This window comes from Thunnus albacares, chromosome 17 (genome assembly GCF_914725855.1).
Source record: "Thunnus albacares chromosome 17, fThuAlb1.1, whole genome shotgun sequence".
NCBI classification, from domain to species: Eukaryota; Metazoa; Chordata; class Actinopteri; order Scombriformes; family Scombridae; genus Thunnus; species Thunnus albacares.
In genome coordinates this window covers 28,680,937-28,697,500 of record NC_058122.1, presented here as the reverse complement: position 1 = coordinate 28,697,500, position 16,564 = coordinate 28,680,937, and the positions used below count along the sequence as shown (strand labels likewise).

The window sequence follows — 16,564 nt, the reverse complement described above, 5'->3', positions numbered from 1 at the left end:
GGAGGACGGGATGTTTTTGGTGTTTTTTTAAATGAATCCTGAGCTCAGATCTGACTGTTGTTCTGTTGTTATTTAATCTGTTAGGATTATGTTGAATGTAGGTGAGTCTGCCCCCCCGCTGAGCATCATCCTCAGACAGATTTAATGTCGATGTGATCAGAGAGTCTGCGGCTTCTGCTTAAAATATTAAAGCTTGATTTGAAATCAAAATGTAAAACTTTAAACTGATTACAGTCTGTTTTGTTTGTTTTTCATATTTTTTATGTCAACACTGAGATTATTGCTTTTAGGGCTGCAACTAACAATTATTTTCATTATTAATAAATTTGTTGATTATTTTCTCAATTAATCAATTAGCTGTTTGGTCTATAAAATGTTGATCGGTGTTCAAATGTCTTGTTTCGTCCTCAAAGATCTTCAGTTTACTGTCAGAGAGACAAAAGAAACCAGAAAATATTCATATTTAAGATGCTGGAATCAGAGAATTTGACATTTTCTTCCTAAAAAACTGACTCAAAACGATTAATCGATCACCAAAATAGTTGCTGATTAATTTAATAGTTGGCAACTAACTGATAAAATCAACTATTGAATTGTTGCAGCTCTAATTCATTTAAATGCTGCTTCCAAGATGTTAACATGCAGTTTTTTATTAGATATTTATTCCCATGTTATCAATGTGATATATTTTATCTTTATTATCCATATTCTATTTTCCTCGACTCTGCTACTTTACATCCACTGTTTTCCTTCATCACACACACAAACGTTTCTCTCGTCTGTCACCTCTTGTACGTTTTCTTGTTGTTTCACTTTGTAAAATGTATTTAAAAGCTGTTGTTGTGTCTGTTTCAGTCTGAGATGCTGCTGCAGCATCAGTCCAACCCCTGTCTGGTCAACAAGGCCAAGAAGACTCCCCTCGATCTGGCCTGTGAGTTTGGACGAGTCAAGGTGAGCCAAATAAAATAATAAGATTATAGAGACGTTATTATCACACAGGATCATTTAGTTTAAGCAAGCAGTCGAGGCAGACGTCGTCCACCTAGACTCCGGTTCTGCCTGAGCTTTCTTCTTGTTAAAGGGCACATCTAGACCTGCTCTATGTGAAAAGTGTCCTGAGATAACTTGTGTCCTTGTAAATGACTTTATTTAACACAAAATATTAAGGCTGCCCACTAAAAGTCGCTGATGCAGTTGATAAGCCGCGTTTTTATCCACGTCATTACACACACGGAGCAACGCATGACGCCCTGTAAACCTTTACAGACTCTTGTCTCTAAATAGTATAAAAACATACTGTGATGGAAACAGAGAGGAAGATGGAAACAGAGAGGAAGATGGAAACAGAGAGGAAAGATGGAAACAGAGAGGAAGATGGAAACAGAGAGGAAGATGGAAACAGAGAGGAAAGATGGAAACAGAGAGGAAGATGGAAACAGAGAGGAAAGATGGAAACAGAGGACGATGGAGATGGAGGACAGTGCGATGCAGAGCGACTGTTTCCTTCTCTGAGCTCTGGTGTTAATTCAGTGAGTAAACTCTACCAGCGTCTCTGCTGACGGCTGACAGCACCGTCAGCAGCCAATCAGGAGAGACGATCCGTGCTGCACTTGGATTTTGGACTTTTTTATTTCTCTGACTGTGTGTAAATCTGATGTTTTCACATCACAGATGATGAACAGCAGCATGAAAACACGAGTCTTTCAGGTAAAACATGTGACTCATGTAGCTGTTATATCAGTTTAGTGCAGGACGGCTGCTCTGCAGGTGCGCTTGATTTGACTGTTACTGTGGTAACCGGGCCGAGACATGAGACTTTCTGATAGAAGGCTGTATTAAGGAAAGAAACAATAAGTAATAATGTTTTTCAGTACATATAAGAACCAAATACATGTAACGAGATAAATATAGAGAAATAGAGATGAGAATGGTCTGAGGTGCTGACTCTGAGATAAAATGTGTATGAGGTTCACAAACATAAATAAAAAGGTGAAATATTTCCATGTTTGTTTGTTCTTGGTCACTTTTGGAAAAGTCATGAAGTTTCAGGCTAACAGAAAGTTGTTGAGGGTGTTTTGGCTGCTCTCGTTTAAAAACGGGTCAAACACTCAGTCACAGCTGGACAAACACACTCGCATACACTCAGCTTTGATTACGTTGCCATGGCTACATTTCCATCTCTGTCTGTAAACATCACTGTTGTCTTTGTATTGTCTCCATGTTTTTCTCTCACTGCTTTCAAACATTTTGTGGTGGAAACACAAACACAAAGTTCATCCATCCTGACCAGTCATTTAGTTTTATCTGGTTCAGGTTCATCTTATTCCGCCGCTGTTTTCCAAAAAACTATTACTGTGTACTTGTGTTTACACAGCTTTACTTCTTGTAACTTAGTCAATAAACAATCAATACTGTATCAACCCGACTATAAGCCGCTGCACTGGGTGACATGTTCCTTCATCATGAAGAGTTTGGTCACATTAGTTTGTTTAGAAAAACGGCTCCAAAGACTAATAACAGCATCATGGTTTCAGTCTCTAGAGAGCAGGTAAGTAAGTAAAGTAGGTAAAGTATGTTTATATAGCACCTTTCAAAGTGCTTCACAGGCAGACACAAAATAAATCGAGGATAAACAGCAAATAAAACAAACAGGAGAAAAAAACAGGCATAAAACACAAGTTAAAACATAAAATACCACATGCTGCCTAAATGTCTGTCTCAACAGACCTCAGACTTGTAGGGAGACTATTCCAAACCTTAGCTGCTGCCAACTGGAAAGCACGATCTCCCCGAATCTTAAAGCGTGTCCGAGGGACCCTAAGAAGACCCTCAGAAGACCCTCAGAAGACACTCAGAAGATGTTCAGAAGACCCTCAGAAGACCCTCAGAAGACCCTCAGAAGACCCTAAGAAGACCCTAAGAAGACCTTCAGAAGACCCTCAGAAGACCCTGGTTAGAGGACCTGAGAGCTCAGCTGGTGGTGTGGGGGTGCAGAAGGTCCATGATACAATGTGGAACCATGTAACGCTCTATGAGTGAGCTCCAAGGTTTTGAAATGAATTCCAAAATTGACAGGAAGTCAATGTAGAGAGGTTAAAATCAGTGTAATGAGTTCTGCTGTTGAGTCAGCATCTTAATATAAGCATCAAAACTCATTGATTGGTCAGATATCACACCTACATTACGCAGACTAGACCGAGAAGACGAGGATAAACAACAAGTTTCTGCCTGATCACTGAGTGAAGATTATCAGGAGCAATAATCAAGACTTCAGTTTGATCTGGATCACAACCTCTTGACTTGATACTAAAGTTATTTATAATGTAGCACAAAGTCCAGAGGTTGTGATCTGCTGCACAACAAGCTAGTGAAGCCGTAAACAGAACTGTGTTGCTGCACATGCTCAGTTGTGTCTGTCTTAGGCCGTATTCAGACTAAATCAGGTGGTGCGGTGAAAACGCCAGTCTTCCCATTCATTTGAATGGGGGTAGTGCGTTTTGGCTGTGGCCGTTTTAGCCGCTGCGGCGCTGCACCAGACTGTAGCCGAAAATGTTGAGCCAGAGTCAATTTTTGGAAAAACGCAACTTGACGTCACTGCAGCTGAAGGCTGCGGTGACCAATCACAGCCAGAGATCAGACTGATCAGAGCTGTAAACGCTGCCATGACAGAGCACAAAGACGTCACTAGGATGAGGGGAGGACATTTCTCTTTGTTTGATAATATTAAAAGTAAAGATAGACTCTGCTGTCAGCTTCGTGACTCATTTTAAAAAAGACGACAGAGAAAGAGAGAGAGAGAGAGAGAGAGACAGCGGCAGTGGTGGAGCGAGCTAGAGAGTGAATGAAGACAGGGAGCGCTGGTAGCGAGAAAGCCGGTGAATCAGATCAATAAAACGTCATCTCCTGATTGTTTCACAGCGGTTACGTTGTAGAGCACAAATAAACACGCCCACAACCCCCCCCACCACACCTCCGGACGACCCTGCAGCTCAATGCCGCACTGCCTGATTTGGTCTGAATACGGCTTTACACAGAACTACTCTCCTGAGACTGAAAACATGATGCTGTTATTAGTCTTTGGAGCTGGAGTTAAACTAACTAACATGACCAAACTCCTCAATGATGAAGGATCTAAAAGTTTTTGTTGTCGTCTTTGTTCTGACTCGTGTGAGTTTGTTAAATGAGACATGAAAGTGAAGCCTGATCCTCTCACAGCTGATCCAAACTTCACTGAGATATCTTTAGAGAGAGAGTGTGTGTGTGTGTGTGTGTGTGTTTGTGTGTGTGTGTGTGTGTGTTAAGGCATCAGCTGCCACTCAGTGATGTCAGGGTGTGTCGGGTGTGTCAACAGCAGCTGTTGTGTTTCCACTCAGCTCTCCTTCTAAAACTGAAGCATTGATGGTGTTTATCGAGTTATTAACAGTCAGCTGGTGAGACGTTGTCAAGCAGCAGCTCCCGCCGTTGTTCTGCAGCCGTATTTGTTCAAGGAAAATTAAACTGGCAGATTTTTTTGTTTAGATATTAAATTGAAATTAATCCACAACTGTTAGTCATTTTTAAGCAAAAATGCCAAATGTTTGCTGGTTGCAGTTTCTCAAATGTGGTCATTTAAAGCTTTTCTGTGTCTTACATGATCGTAAACTGAATATATTTGGGTTTTGGACTGTTGGACCCTGGTTAAAATACAACATACAGTGAAGGAGTTACAAAACATATAACACACACCATAAAATATGTAGATATACAGAATAAACAGAGTAATCACTGATCAATAAGCAGATGTGATCAGCAGAAAAATGAATAAAAAACAGCAGTTGATGTAACTTAACAAGGGATATGAAAACAGACGCAATCGATTCAAATTTTTAAGAAATAGTGATCAATAACATATCCTAAACCATATTCAACCAAAGACAATGATCCAGAAACTTAAACTGATGATTCATAAGATCCATGTTTATTATTGAGGCTCTGTTTTTACAGCATTATTCTCCCTCTGCAGATAGAAACAGTCAATCACCATCAAATAAAACTTCATCAATTTGGCAAAACTTTAAAGTACACATATTCTGCACATTTCTAGCTCTATATTTATATTCTGGGGCTCTACTGGAATATCTTTGCATGATTTCCAGTTAAAAACTCCTTATTTATCTTCTACTGGTCCTTTATGCAGCCCCTCAGTTCAGCCTCTGTCTGAAACAGGCCGTTTTAGCTCCTGTCTCTTTAAGGCCCGCCCTCCTAATGAGCCCACTCTGTTCTGATTGGTCAGCTTCAGGAAGCTTCCTCCGGCTCCGGAGGCTACGTAAACAAACTATAGTAGCAGGATTTCACTTCTTTTTCTCCTTCTTTACTCCAAATGTCAACTTCTCAAATCCATCCGTACATGTTGGAGCTGAACAACACATGGAAACACCTTAGCAACCACCTTAGCAACAATCTCAGCAACCAAGACTACAGAATGGACGGCCGTTTAAGGGCATGTACGATGAGCTGACATCAGCAAGGTAGAAAAACACGTCATAAACGAAGCGTTCAGGGCAGGTTGAAGCCCTGATTTTTGACTTGCAGGCAGCGTCTCTACTGACATTCACCTCTGGTTTAGGAACTTTGACCATGTTTAACATCTGACATCAGAACAAGATATAAATAACAGTAAACCACAAAAAACAGAATACGTTCCCTTTAAAAACTAATTAGTGGACTGATCACCTCACTCGCCTTTTGGTCCAGACTGAAACACCTCAACAACTGTTTGATTGCCATAAAATTTAAAAAACTATAAAACTATCACATGTGTTGCCATATAATTTAAAACAGCAGGTCAAAGTTTTCACTTATGCTTTGAAATAACTGAACATCTACTTGATAGATTGGAACAAAATTTAGTTTTGTTCTCTTAAAAATGAACATGAGGTTCCAGCTGTGAGTCAAACCGTCTGCTGCCAAACATCTGGACTCATTTATGGTGTTTTGGGTCACTGCGGTATTACATCATTCACACCTGCAGGCGTCTGAGCTGGCTGCTCTGTGTGTTATGTTATGTTGTCTGCAGGTGTTATAATTGCAGTTTAGTCTTCATTTCACCTTATCGACGTCTCTCCTGACTCCTCAGGTGGCCCAGCTGCTGCTGAGCAGTAACATGGTCGTGGCGTTGTTGGAGGGAGAGAGGAAGGAGCCGACAGACTCGGCCTTCACCACCCCGCTGCACCTCGCCGCCCGCAACGGACACAAAGACATCATACGGTGAGATGAGTCTCAGGAGCCAAACCTCAGTCAGATTTTTGTTGTTGACGGCCTTTAAATTTAAAAAAAAATCACAATATGTTTGGAAAGAGTGAGGAGGATGTGGAGTTTTGTGAATGAAGTCTGGTTCACAGTGTTACATGTTAAGACAGGGAAGCATCTTAAAGTGCAGATCAGAGACTGAAAAGGTTTGAGCTAATTAAAAAAGTTTAAAATTTAAATTCACCACTAACAATATTTACCTCCAGCTGCTGAGAGAAATAATATATATATATATATAAACATGTTAATATCTCACCTCAGTAAGTGGATTATATCAAAAGCTCCAAATCCATGTGCTAAAAAAATAACAACAATTATTCAGCAGGAGTTTAAAAACATTAAACTGAAACAAAAAAATTGTCTAGTTAACTCACTTTATCCAATCAAGTCATTTAAAATAAAACATTTGTAATAGTCCTTTAATAGAGTCATGTGAATCTGCCACTTATCTGCGTCCAAGTCATGTTAATTGATTAATTCTTATATTACTGTTGATAATTATTATTTACAGCAGGGAAGTAATGATAAAAATATGATATACATGTTAATTAATTCATGGACTAAATAATTATCGGCCTTATTGTCCCGACAGCACCTGCTGCTTCCAGAAGTGTTTTCCCATTTTTATTTAAACGATATCCTCGATATTCCTGAACATGGAAACTCAGGACTCTCCTGGATGAAGTAAACCATCATATATGTTTATGTTCTAATTATTTCAACTTTGTTTCTGAGAAATCAGGTTTTGTCGTCATTTTGGCAGACAACTAAATATACTACAATACCCATGAGCCCTCAGCTGCCGTTGCTATGGAGAAGAGGCCAATCAGAGCAGGAGTGAATTAAAACGCGTCATCATTGCAGTTGTAAACAAAACATGGCGCCACAGATACCGAATTCGATCAAAAGTGACCCAGAAATTATAAGTGAAATGACAGAATTTTAAGCTCTGTGATTGGATGTTTCTAGCTGAAATGCACCTTGGGAGTCGTATTTAACTTCTCTCCTTCTGTTTTTATGTCCACAGGCTTTGTGTAGCTTTGACTTTTTATGAAAGAACCAGATATTTTCTAACACAGCTGTTCATCTTTTGTTCTGATGATTCAACCAGCAGAGTTTCATGTTGTAGAAGAGAGAACTGAGAGTCACTAACGTCGTCTACATGAATGAACCAGAGACACCTGAAGTATCTCCTCCCACGTCACACCTCTATTTACAAGATCTTAGAAAAAATCTAAAATTAAATTTAGTGAACGCTGCAGAAACCTGGACGATCAGGGAGTCAACGAATACTCTTGCTGCTGTATTTCAAAATAAAAGATAAAAGAATAAAATAAAAAACAGCCTACTGAGTGAAACAAAGAGCAGAATCCACCCTGTAATGAGTCCCTAAATATGTATATATGTTCATGTTAAACACATGATTGTGTCATTGTTTGTGGACATTAGACGTGTGGTGACTGCGGTGGTTCTCAGTGTGTGAGTGTGGATGTGAAGGCTGCTGTGGTTTGTGGCTGTTAACCACTGAGCCGGTGTGTTTGCACGGGGATGTGGAGCATGAACTCTGGTGCTGGTCGTCGTGTGTGTGTGCAGAGCTCTGAAATCTGAAATTGCCTCCAACGGCTCCGTGACCCAGTTCAGTGATGCTCTCATCCTTGTTTCATGTGTGTTTCTACATGTGTGTGTGTGTGTGTTCATAGTCACACTGTAGACGTTTACATGGACCTGCTGTGTAATATGTATATATTTAGCATTTTGTGTTGGATTTATACTCGAGTTGTTCTGTAGAAATAAAGTTTATGACTGTTATTAACACCAGTACACAAGCTACAACAAGCTGTTGCCTAGTGATAAATAAAACCAGAGTTATGTTTAAAAACCATTTAGGGCTTTTTTGGTGTGTCTCTGTTTGTCGCAGGCTGCTGCTGACGGCCGGCATCGACATCAACAACACCACCAAGTCTGGAACGGCTCTGCACGAAGCTTCGCTGTACGGGAAAACAGAGGTGGTGCGACTGCTGCTGGACGTGAGTTCACCTGAACACTCACTATATACAGATACACCTCAGAGTTGGTTTAAGTTGTTTAATGCTGTAGTGTGTGTTGGTCAGCTGACCGCTCTGCTAACATTAGTCTCTGAAAGACGGCGTAGAAAGTTCACAGTATACTTCAGGTTCGTCTCGCAAAGGTAATTATTTAGTCATTGAATCAAAAAATGCTTTTAACAGCTGCCTTTTTGGAAGATGAGCTGCAAGATGACTCCAGCGTGTGCGTACTGTCGACTGACGGTTGAGTTCACGTTATTAACTAACATTTAGAAAATCGATTTTTGACATTTGAGAGTCGATTCAGAAGCGTCTCCACGTCTGCATCGCGATGCGTCTTAGAATCAAACCTCTATGTTGTCCTGATGATTACTGCTGATAGAGGCGCCAGATTAGATAACTGAACTTAATTTAACTGAATTTAACTGAACTTAACTGAACTTAACTTAATTTAACTGAACTTAACTTAATTTAACTGAACTTAATTTAACTGAACTTAACTTAATTTAACTTAATTTAACTTAATTTAACTGAACTTAATTTAATTTAACTGAACTTAACTGAACTTAACTTAATTTAACTTAATTTAACTGAACTTAACTTAATTTAACTTAATTTAACTGAACTTAACTTAATTTAACTTAATTTAACTTAATTTAACTGAACTTAATTTAACTGAACTTAACTTAATTTAACTTAATTTAACTTAATTTAACTGAACTTAATTTAATTTAACTGAACTTAACTGAACTTAACTTAATTTAACTTAATTTAACTGAACTTAATTTAACTTAATTTAATTTAACTGAACTAAACTGAATTTGGAGGACCTGAAACCTCAGAAGTAAATAGTCTCAATATATTGAGACTAATTATTTTTATACCAAAAAACAAAACTGGAGACTGAAAACAGTAAATTGAATTGTTCTTGTGTCGTCTGTTCAGGCCGGAGTGGACGTGAACATCCGTAACACCTACAACCAGACGGCCCTGGACATCGTCAACCAGTTCACCACGTCGCACGCCAGCAAGGAAATCAAGCAGCTGCTGCGAGGTCAGAAACACACGGACTCTGCTTCCTTCACTTCTCCCCTCAGAGCTCGTCTTCAGCTCTCTTTGCTGCAGATTCACCTGACGCTACACTATAATCTGCAATTCACAAAAGCAGCTGGTGCTTAAAGTTTTGGGGTTATGTAACCTTAAACTCGTATCTGTCAGCTCTCACAGCTTCAAAGAGCAGCCGGCTCACATCCACAGAGCTGTATATACAGTATGAGAGACTGTGTGTGCGCTCTGTAATCCGGCCGGCGTTTGAAGTTCCTGTGGGAACCGACTGAGGGAATAATGAGCAGTTGTGTTGAAGAAGACTTTCCCGTCTTGTTTACTGAAGCAGAGCAGACATGAATAACTTGAACACACTCAGTCAACACTTGCTGAGGATTCATTATCGATGTGAGACTTTTTCACTTTGTTGGTTTCACGCAGACAGACAGAAGCAGATCTGAGCTTAACAGCACAACAGAGAGAGGAGACATTAAAATACAGAAAATACATAAATACAGTTTATGTGATTGTGGCTTCACAGATAGTCGTACATGCTCGTTATATTAACTTGGACAGAGTTTCAAATTAGTGTTGGCATAACTGAGAAACTTCTACCGTATATTTCTAATTTTCAGAGGAATTCTCTCAAGCTGCAGAAAACTGTTTTGATTATCAATTAATAATTTTGAGCCATTTATGAAATAATTGAACATTGAGAACATTGATGGCTTGTCCAAAGTTTCTTTCAGTTGTGAGAAACAACTGCAGGTACTCTATAAAAGACTCTGTTTCTGGTTCTGCTGCATCGATTTTTATACGTTTTCTGACAATGTTGTAGAAGTGTGATGCTATGTCTGAGGGTTCAGCACTCGCTCACTTATAACAGTGACGACCTGTAGTGATCAGGACATTTTACTGTAAATAAACTTGTCAGTGCTCTCTGGTGGACAAATGATATAACGTAGACATGGTTTCTGAATAAAACTCAAAACATATCCTGTATATAAAGACGGACGTAGCTGTCAATCACAGCTGTCAATCAACGCCCACACGGCAGACGTCAAAGCTACTATAAGTCTTCAAATCATATTAACGGAGCAATAATCTCCAAAGTGACCACCAGCACACTAATTAGAGGGTCTGAATTTAGAGATTGAGACCAGAATGACTCGTTGAAAACAATGATTGACTCAGTGTTTCTAGAGACAAGTTGATGCTTTTTGAATGTGAGTCAGTTGGAGCAGCTAGCGGCCGTCTAAGATACTTCAGCCTCAAGATGTGAAGCTGCTGGTTGATAATCCTCAGCTGACATATATACGCTGATACTGATGTACTGACTCATATTTTTGTCTGGCTTTAATCAGTATCAGCAAGTACATACTGTGCAGAAGTTAAAGACACATCAAGTAAAGTGAGTGATGTTTTGAATAGTTTTTATTGATCAGCTAACTTGATCCAAAGTTGATTAAACAGCAGAAAGTCAATGAATATGTTGCTGTGAGCAGCTTTGTCTTTAAAACAGCAGCAGTTCTCCTCAGTGTTTCAGCTACTCAGCAGGTCGGTTGTTCCTGCATCTTGGAGAAGTTGCCACAGTTCTTCTTCTGTCTCTTTATGTTAATCCCAGACTGACTGTTGCAGGACTCCTTGTTCTTCTTGTTGATGAAGATAGATCTTTATGACTCTGGCTGGATGTTTGAGCATTATGGAGAAGAATCTAAACATCTAAACGGCCTGAAACTTTTGCATAGTACTTTTTTTTAATCATTTCTAGAATAAACTCTCCCTGTTGTCTGAGCGTTTCTTCTATATGTCAGCTGCAGTCTCTTGAAATAACTTCCTACTGATTCTGCAGCTTTATATACTGACTCTCTAGTTTCTTACAGTTGTGGGTGTTTCTGGAGGAGTTTGGACTCCGTATTTCTAAAGTCCTGCTTCTGTTTCTGCTCCTGACCTCCCAAACTGAACTGTGAATTGTTTCTCCGACAGACGCGACGGGCGTTTTGCAGGTCAGAGCTCTCAAGGACTACTGGAACCTCCACGACCCCACCGCCCTCAACATCCGAGCCGGAGACGTCATCATGGTGAGACGCTTACTCCTCTCTCTCAAAAATGTCTGAGCAAAGGTCAATGTTTGAAGTCAGACAAACCTTTAATCTCTTAGAAACAGGTGGAGACAAGTCCAACACACACACACACACACACACACACACACACACACACACACACACATTCTGCTTCATCAGAGGTGTTTCCCTCTGACGCATCACTTCCTGTCTCACCTGTAATTTAAATTAAAATCTCAGTTTTCCAGCAGAATTCTCTCTCCGTGTGTCTGTGACCTGGAAGATGTTTGATGTTTTGAAAATCACTGATATATCTTTTCTTTTTTTTAATTTTATTAATTTCAGTTTATAATTAGTCCTCGTTCCTCCAAATAAAGCAGGAATGATTCTAGTTTTCTAGGTTCTGATTGTGAGATTTGTTTCTTTCTGGTAATAACAGAGTTCCAGAAGTAAAAATCTTTTTCATTTTTGGATGATTTTCATTATTTATTAATCTAGTTGACGTCTTCAAATGTCTTGTTTTGTCCACAACTCAAAGATATTCAGTTTACTGTCATAGAGACTAAAGACACCAGAAAATATTCACATTTAAGAAGCTGGAATCAGAGAATTTGGACTTTTTCTTCTTAAAAAAAATGACTCAAAATGATTAATCTATTTTCAAATAGTTGACAACTAATTGATAAATCCACTAATCGTTGCAGCTCTATTCATGTGGTCTATTAAATGTCAGCAAATTGTGAAAGATGTGGAAGCCATTTTTGTTCTAAAAATTGCTTTATCGATTAACAAAATAGTTGCTGAATAATTTTCTGAGGATGGACTAATCATTGCAGCTGCACCAGGTATATACAGTATGAACCTGTCTTTAATGAAAAGTCAAAACTACAAGACTGTGGACATAAAACGGAAGGATTAACTACGTTTCCCAAGGTGCATTTCAGTGAGAAACATCCAATCACAGATCTTCACATTCTGCTTCACAGAAAACTGATTTTACAGTCTGCAGATTAAATCAATTTATTTTCAGATTTTGGATTAATTCAATAACTATAGTGCTGCGTTTTGTTCCCAAATGCATCTGACTTGGGTATTGTAGTAATCAGAGCTGTCCGCTGAAATGACGAAGAAAAGACCTGGTTGTCAGAACATATATGATGGTTACTTTATCCAGGAGAGTCTTAAGTTTCTATGTTCAGTAATTGAAGTAAATCGAGGATTTTAGTAATGTGAATACAGAACAGGGAAAAACAATTCCTGAACAAGCAGCTTCACACCTCTACCCCTCAGTTATCTCCAACACATCCCATAAATGACTGACTCTTAACTACATGTTGCAACAGAGTCAGTGCAACACTGATGAAACATTAGAAATATTAAACATCTGAAGTCAAAGCGCTCACCGGTCTGACTTCCTGCGAGTGAATCAGTGGTGAGTAAAGCTGAAGTGATGCAGCTGTGAGTCTGTTCATGTTCAGACTTGTACTTAAAAACCTTGCTGTGCTGAAGTTCTGCAGTTTTTTTTTTATGTCTTGTATGAAGACTGGAAAAATCCAGACGACAAAACAGATGTTGAAAGTAGCGTTCGTCTGTAGAAAAAGACGTTCTATGTCTATAAACTACAAGTGAGACTGATGCGGCAGAGGATCGTGCTGCAGGAAGCTGTTTAATCCTTTTCTGCAACTAACAGTTATTTTCATTATCAATTAATCTGTCAATTATTTTCTTGATTAGTTTTTTGGTCTAAAAAAATGTCAGAAAATGGTGAAAAATGTGGATCAGTGTTGAGTTTACTGTCATAGAGACTAAAGAAACCAGAAAATATTCACATTTAAGAAGCTGGAATCAGAGAATTTGGACATTTTTTTTCTAAAAAGATAACTCAGAACAATTAATTGATTAACAAAATAGTTGGCGATTAATTTTATAGTTGGCTACAATTGATTAATCGACTAATAATTGCAGCTCTATTTCAGTCAGCAGCTTTAGACCTGCAGCAAACATGTGCTCGCTGTGGAGAGTTTAGAGAAAACTAACATTAATTCATTATTTTTAATTGATTCTATTCATTTTCTGCCACTTATTCTGGTCCAGGTTGCATTAATTTAATCAATGAAAACCTTGGGAATTATTAACTCTCTGCCGTTTCAGCTGGTTTTATGGTTCACGTCACTGCAACAACATAAACATCTTAATGAGGATTCTTTTAATTGGGTTAATGATTAAAACACATCATTCTCTCCTTTTGTGTCTTTATTGTCCTGCATTACTCTCTCATTCATTTATTTGTTTTAATGGGAGGGGGCCCTCAGTGACCGTCTCGTCCTCCTGCAGGTGTTGGAGCAGCACATGGACGGACGCTGGAAGGGACACATCCACGACAGCCAGAGAGGGACGGACAGAGTCGGCTTCTTCCCTCCATCCATTGTGGAGGTCATCAGCAGACGAAACGGTCAGTTAAACACACCCAAAGGAGGGTTTAACAGGTTGTTTCTGTCGTCACTCGGCCTCTCACGCCTCCAGACCTTCGGCGAAAATATCAAACCCTGTCTGATGACAGTCAAAATGTCAAAGATGATGTTGGAAACACAGGAAAGCTGATAGAGGCTTCCATTATTTTACATTTTTATATTCTCAACAAATCTCATGTGCAGATTAAAACCAACAATGTGCATTCTCTCAAAAGTTTGTGACTTCTCTACTCTATCTGCAGCCCCAAGCCCATTGGTTCCAACTGAAGACTGGAGCAGATATAATCTATATTTCTAAAACTCCACTGTGTTCACTGTCAGTGTATAATGTGTTGGTCGTGGCTCGTAGTGATGAACCTACAGAGAATTATCAGAGACTCTGCAGCTCCTCTCAGCTTTACGGAGCTTTATAGTGAGTTTCAGCTCATTGTTTATCTGTCCGGTTGCAACTTTACTGTTCTGGTTCACTCTCAGCGCTCTCATAGCGTCGTTTTCAGAGAAAAAGCTGTAAAAAGCCGCTGTACACTACCTGCTCAGCACCAAACGGCAAACAGACACAGTTAGCTGTAGACTAGCTGGTGAACATAGTGGAGCATTTAGCAGCTAAAGAGCCAGATATTTCCCTCAGGAGTTGGTGGAGAACAAAAACAGAGCTAAAAGAGAGTGAATATTGGACTTACATTCACCAAGTGGACAGAAACACGACTCCACATGAATGATAATGTTGCTCCGTAAACTGCTGGATGTGGAAATAAGCAACTGTTTGCTAACATGTTAGCAACAACTGCTTTATAAGCTGATAATATGACAGAAGTTGTGTTTACACTGTTCTGCTGAAAACAAGTGGACAAAAAAACCTAATTTCAAGAAGCTTTAACCAGATTGAAACTATACAGGACCAAAAATAGAACCATGAGGAACCCCAAAAGTTATTATTGACATTATCAATGAATGATAATGTTGCTCCGTAACTGCTGGATGTGGAAATAAGCAACTATTTGCTAACAAGTTCAACATATCAACTTAAAAGCTAATATGTCAGTGTTGTGTTAACTACTTGTTTCTGAAAACTAGTGGATCAAACATCAGTTATTGAAGGTTTAACAGCTCACAAATGTATAGGTTCATTTTTTAAAAAGGGTTATTAATCCTGCAAACAGGTGTAAACAGACAGGTTTAATCCTTTGACTCTAATGTTTCATGGTCAATATTAACATGGTCTCTGTGAAACTATCTTTTGGAGGTTTATTGTGAATCATGAGTTCTCTCTGATGTGTAATGGTGGTTATTACCCTCTGATCATTGTTTTTATACTTTATTTATTGAGGGATTTAAGGGAAATCTATTCATCCCCTGTCACTCCCCAGGTGTGTTTTTCCTATAAGATTATTGATTACTTGGTACCTCAGACTGATTGATTGTTCTGTGGGTACATGTGTGTGTGTGTGTGTGTGTGTGTATATATGTATATATATATATACGTATATAATATGCAGGCCTGTAGCCATTTTCTGTATGAAATGCCAGATGAAGGTTGTTTGACCAGCTTTACCATAAGTCGATTGTTTATTTTAGAAATGGTTACTCAAAAAGGAGGAAATAGTGCATTCGTTGGGGACTATTTTCAGTGGTGGATGAATCCACATTTGGTGCTCTAGTGAGTATTTCTGGCAGCAGGATGGTGTGTGTGTTGGATTATTAATAATAATTAATTCTGGACAATAATGGAGCTCTACAACACAGAGGAAGAAAATATATCAATAACAATATTTGTAAATAGATCAGTTCATCCCTGGCTTCTCTCTGCACATAAGATTTGCTGACTTGACGTTTATGAGTGAGGAGTTTTGGACATTGTTTCTACATCTTCACCCAGTTGATGGTCAGTGTTCACTTCAGTCATGTATAGATCAGAGAGCTTCATAATCTTCATCATACTGGATGTGACGTAGATTTAAAGCCCCTCAGCGCTGCTTACAGATCCTGAATAAGAACTAACCCGCCTGCTTCCAGACCATCCCATGCCTCCACTTCCTCTCTCCTCCTTCCTGCATCCATCTCTCCATCCACATCACGTAATCACTGACCTCCACCTCTAACCATCAGCTTGATAACCTCCCCCTCCTCCTCCTCCTCCTCCCCTTCCTCTTCCTCCCCGTCTCGCCCTGTAGGGGGCACCCTGTCCCGGCACGCCTCTCTGCCCACCCAGCGCCAGCAGCTGCTGTCCAGAGCCCCCCTCTCCTCCAGCCTAAGCTCCGCCCCTCAGACTGACGACTCCTACACTCTGTACGCCCCCCCCACCCATGTGGTGCTGCCACTAGCCAACGGCCTCGCTGCCAACACAGGTATACACACTCAGGACACAAAACACACATGGGAAGTGATAAACAGTGATGGAAGAAGTACTCAGATCCTTTATATAAGTAAAAGTACATAAGTATTATGAGCTTGATGTAGTTAAAGTATTGCAGTAAAAGTACATAAGTATTATGAGCTTGATGTAGTTAAAGTATTGCAGTAAAAGTACATAAGTATTATGAGCTTGATGTAGTTAAAGTATTGCAGTAAAAGTAGTGGTTTGGTCCCTCTGACTGATATATTATTATATATGACATCATTAGATTATTAATAGTGAAGCATCAGTGTTAGAGCA

General features: G+C 39.3%; 1 protein-coding gene across 4 annotated transcripts in view; it reads left to right on the top strand.

Moving 5' to 3' along the window:
* The window catches only part of LOC122966720 (caskin-2-like), a 75,997-nt gene that overhangs the window by 48,529 nt on the left and 10,904 nt on the right, over positions 1–16,564 (top strand). For 2 of the 4 annotated variants that reach the window (XM_044331023.1, XM_044331022.1), the window contains exons 6-12: positions 856–951; positions 6,116–6,246; positions 8,207–8,315; positions 9,279–9,387; positions 11,364–11,458; positions 13,775–13,892; positions 16,083–16,256. In XM_044331023.1, the coding sequence (XP_044186958.1) occupies positions 856–951; positions 6,116–6,246; positions 8,207–8,315; positions 9,279–9,387; positions 11,364–11,458; positions 13,775–13,892; positions 16,083–16,256 (832 nt within the window). The remainder of the gene's footprint in view (positions 1–855; positions 952–6,115; positions 6,247–8,206; positions 8,316–9,278; positions 9,388–11,363; positions 11,459–13,774; positions 13,893–16,082; positions 16,257–16,564) is intronic. The other 2 variants (XM_044331025.1, XM_044331024.1) reach the window with 1 other exon arrangement.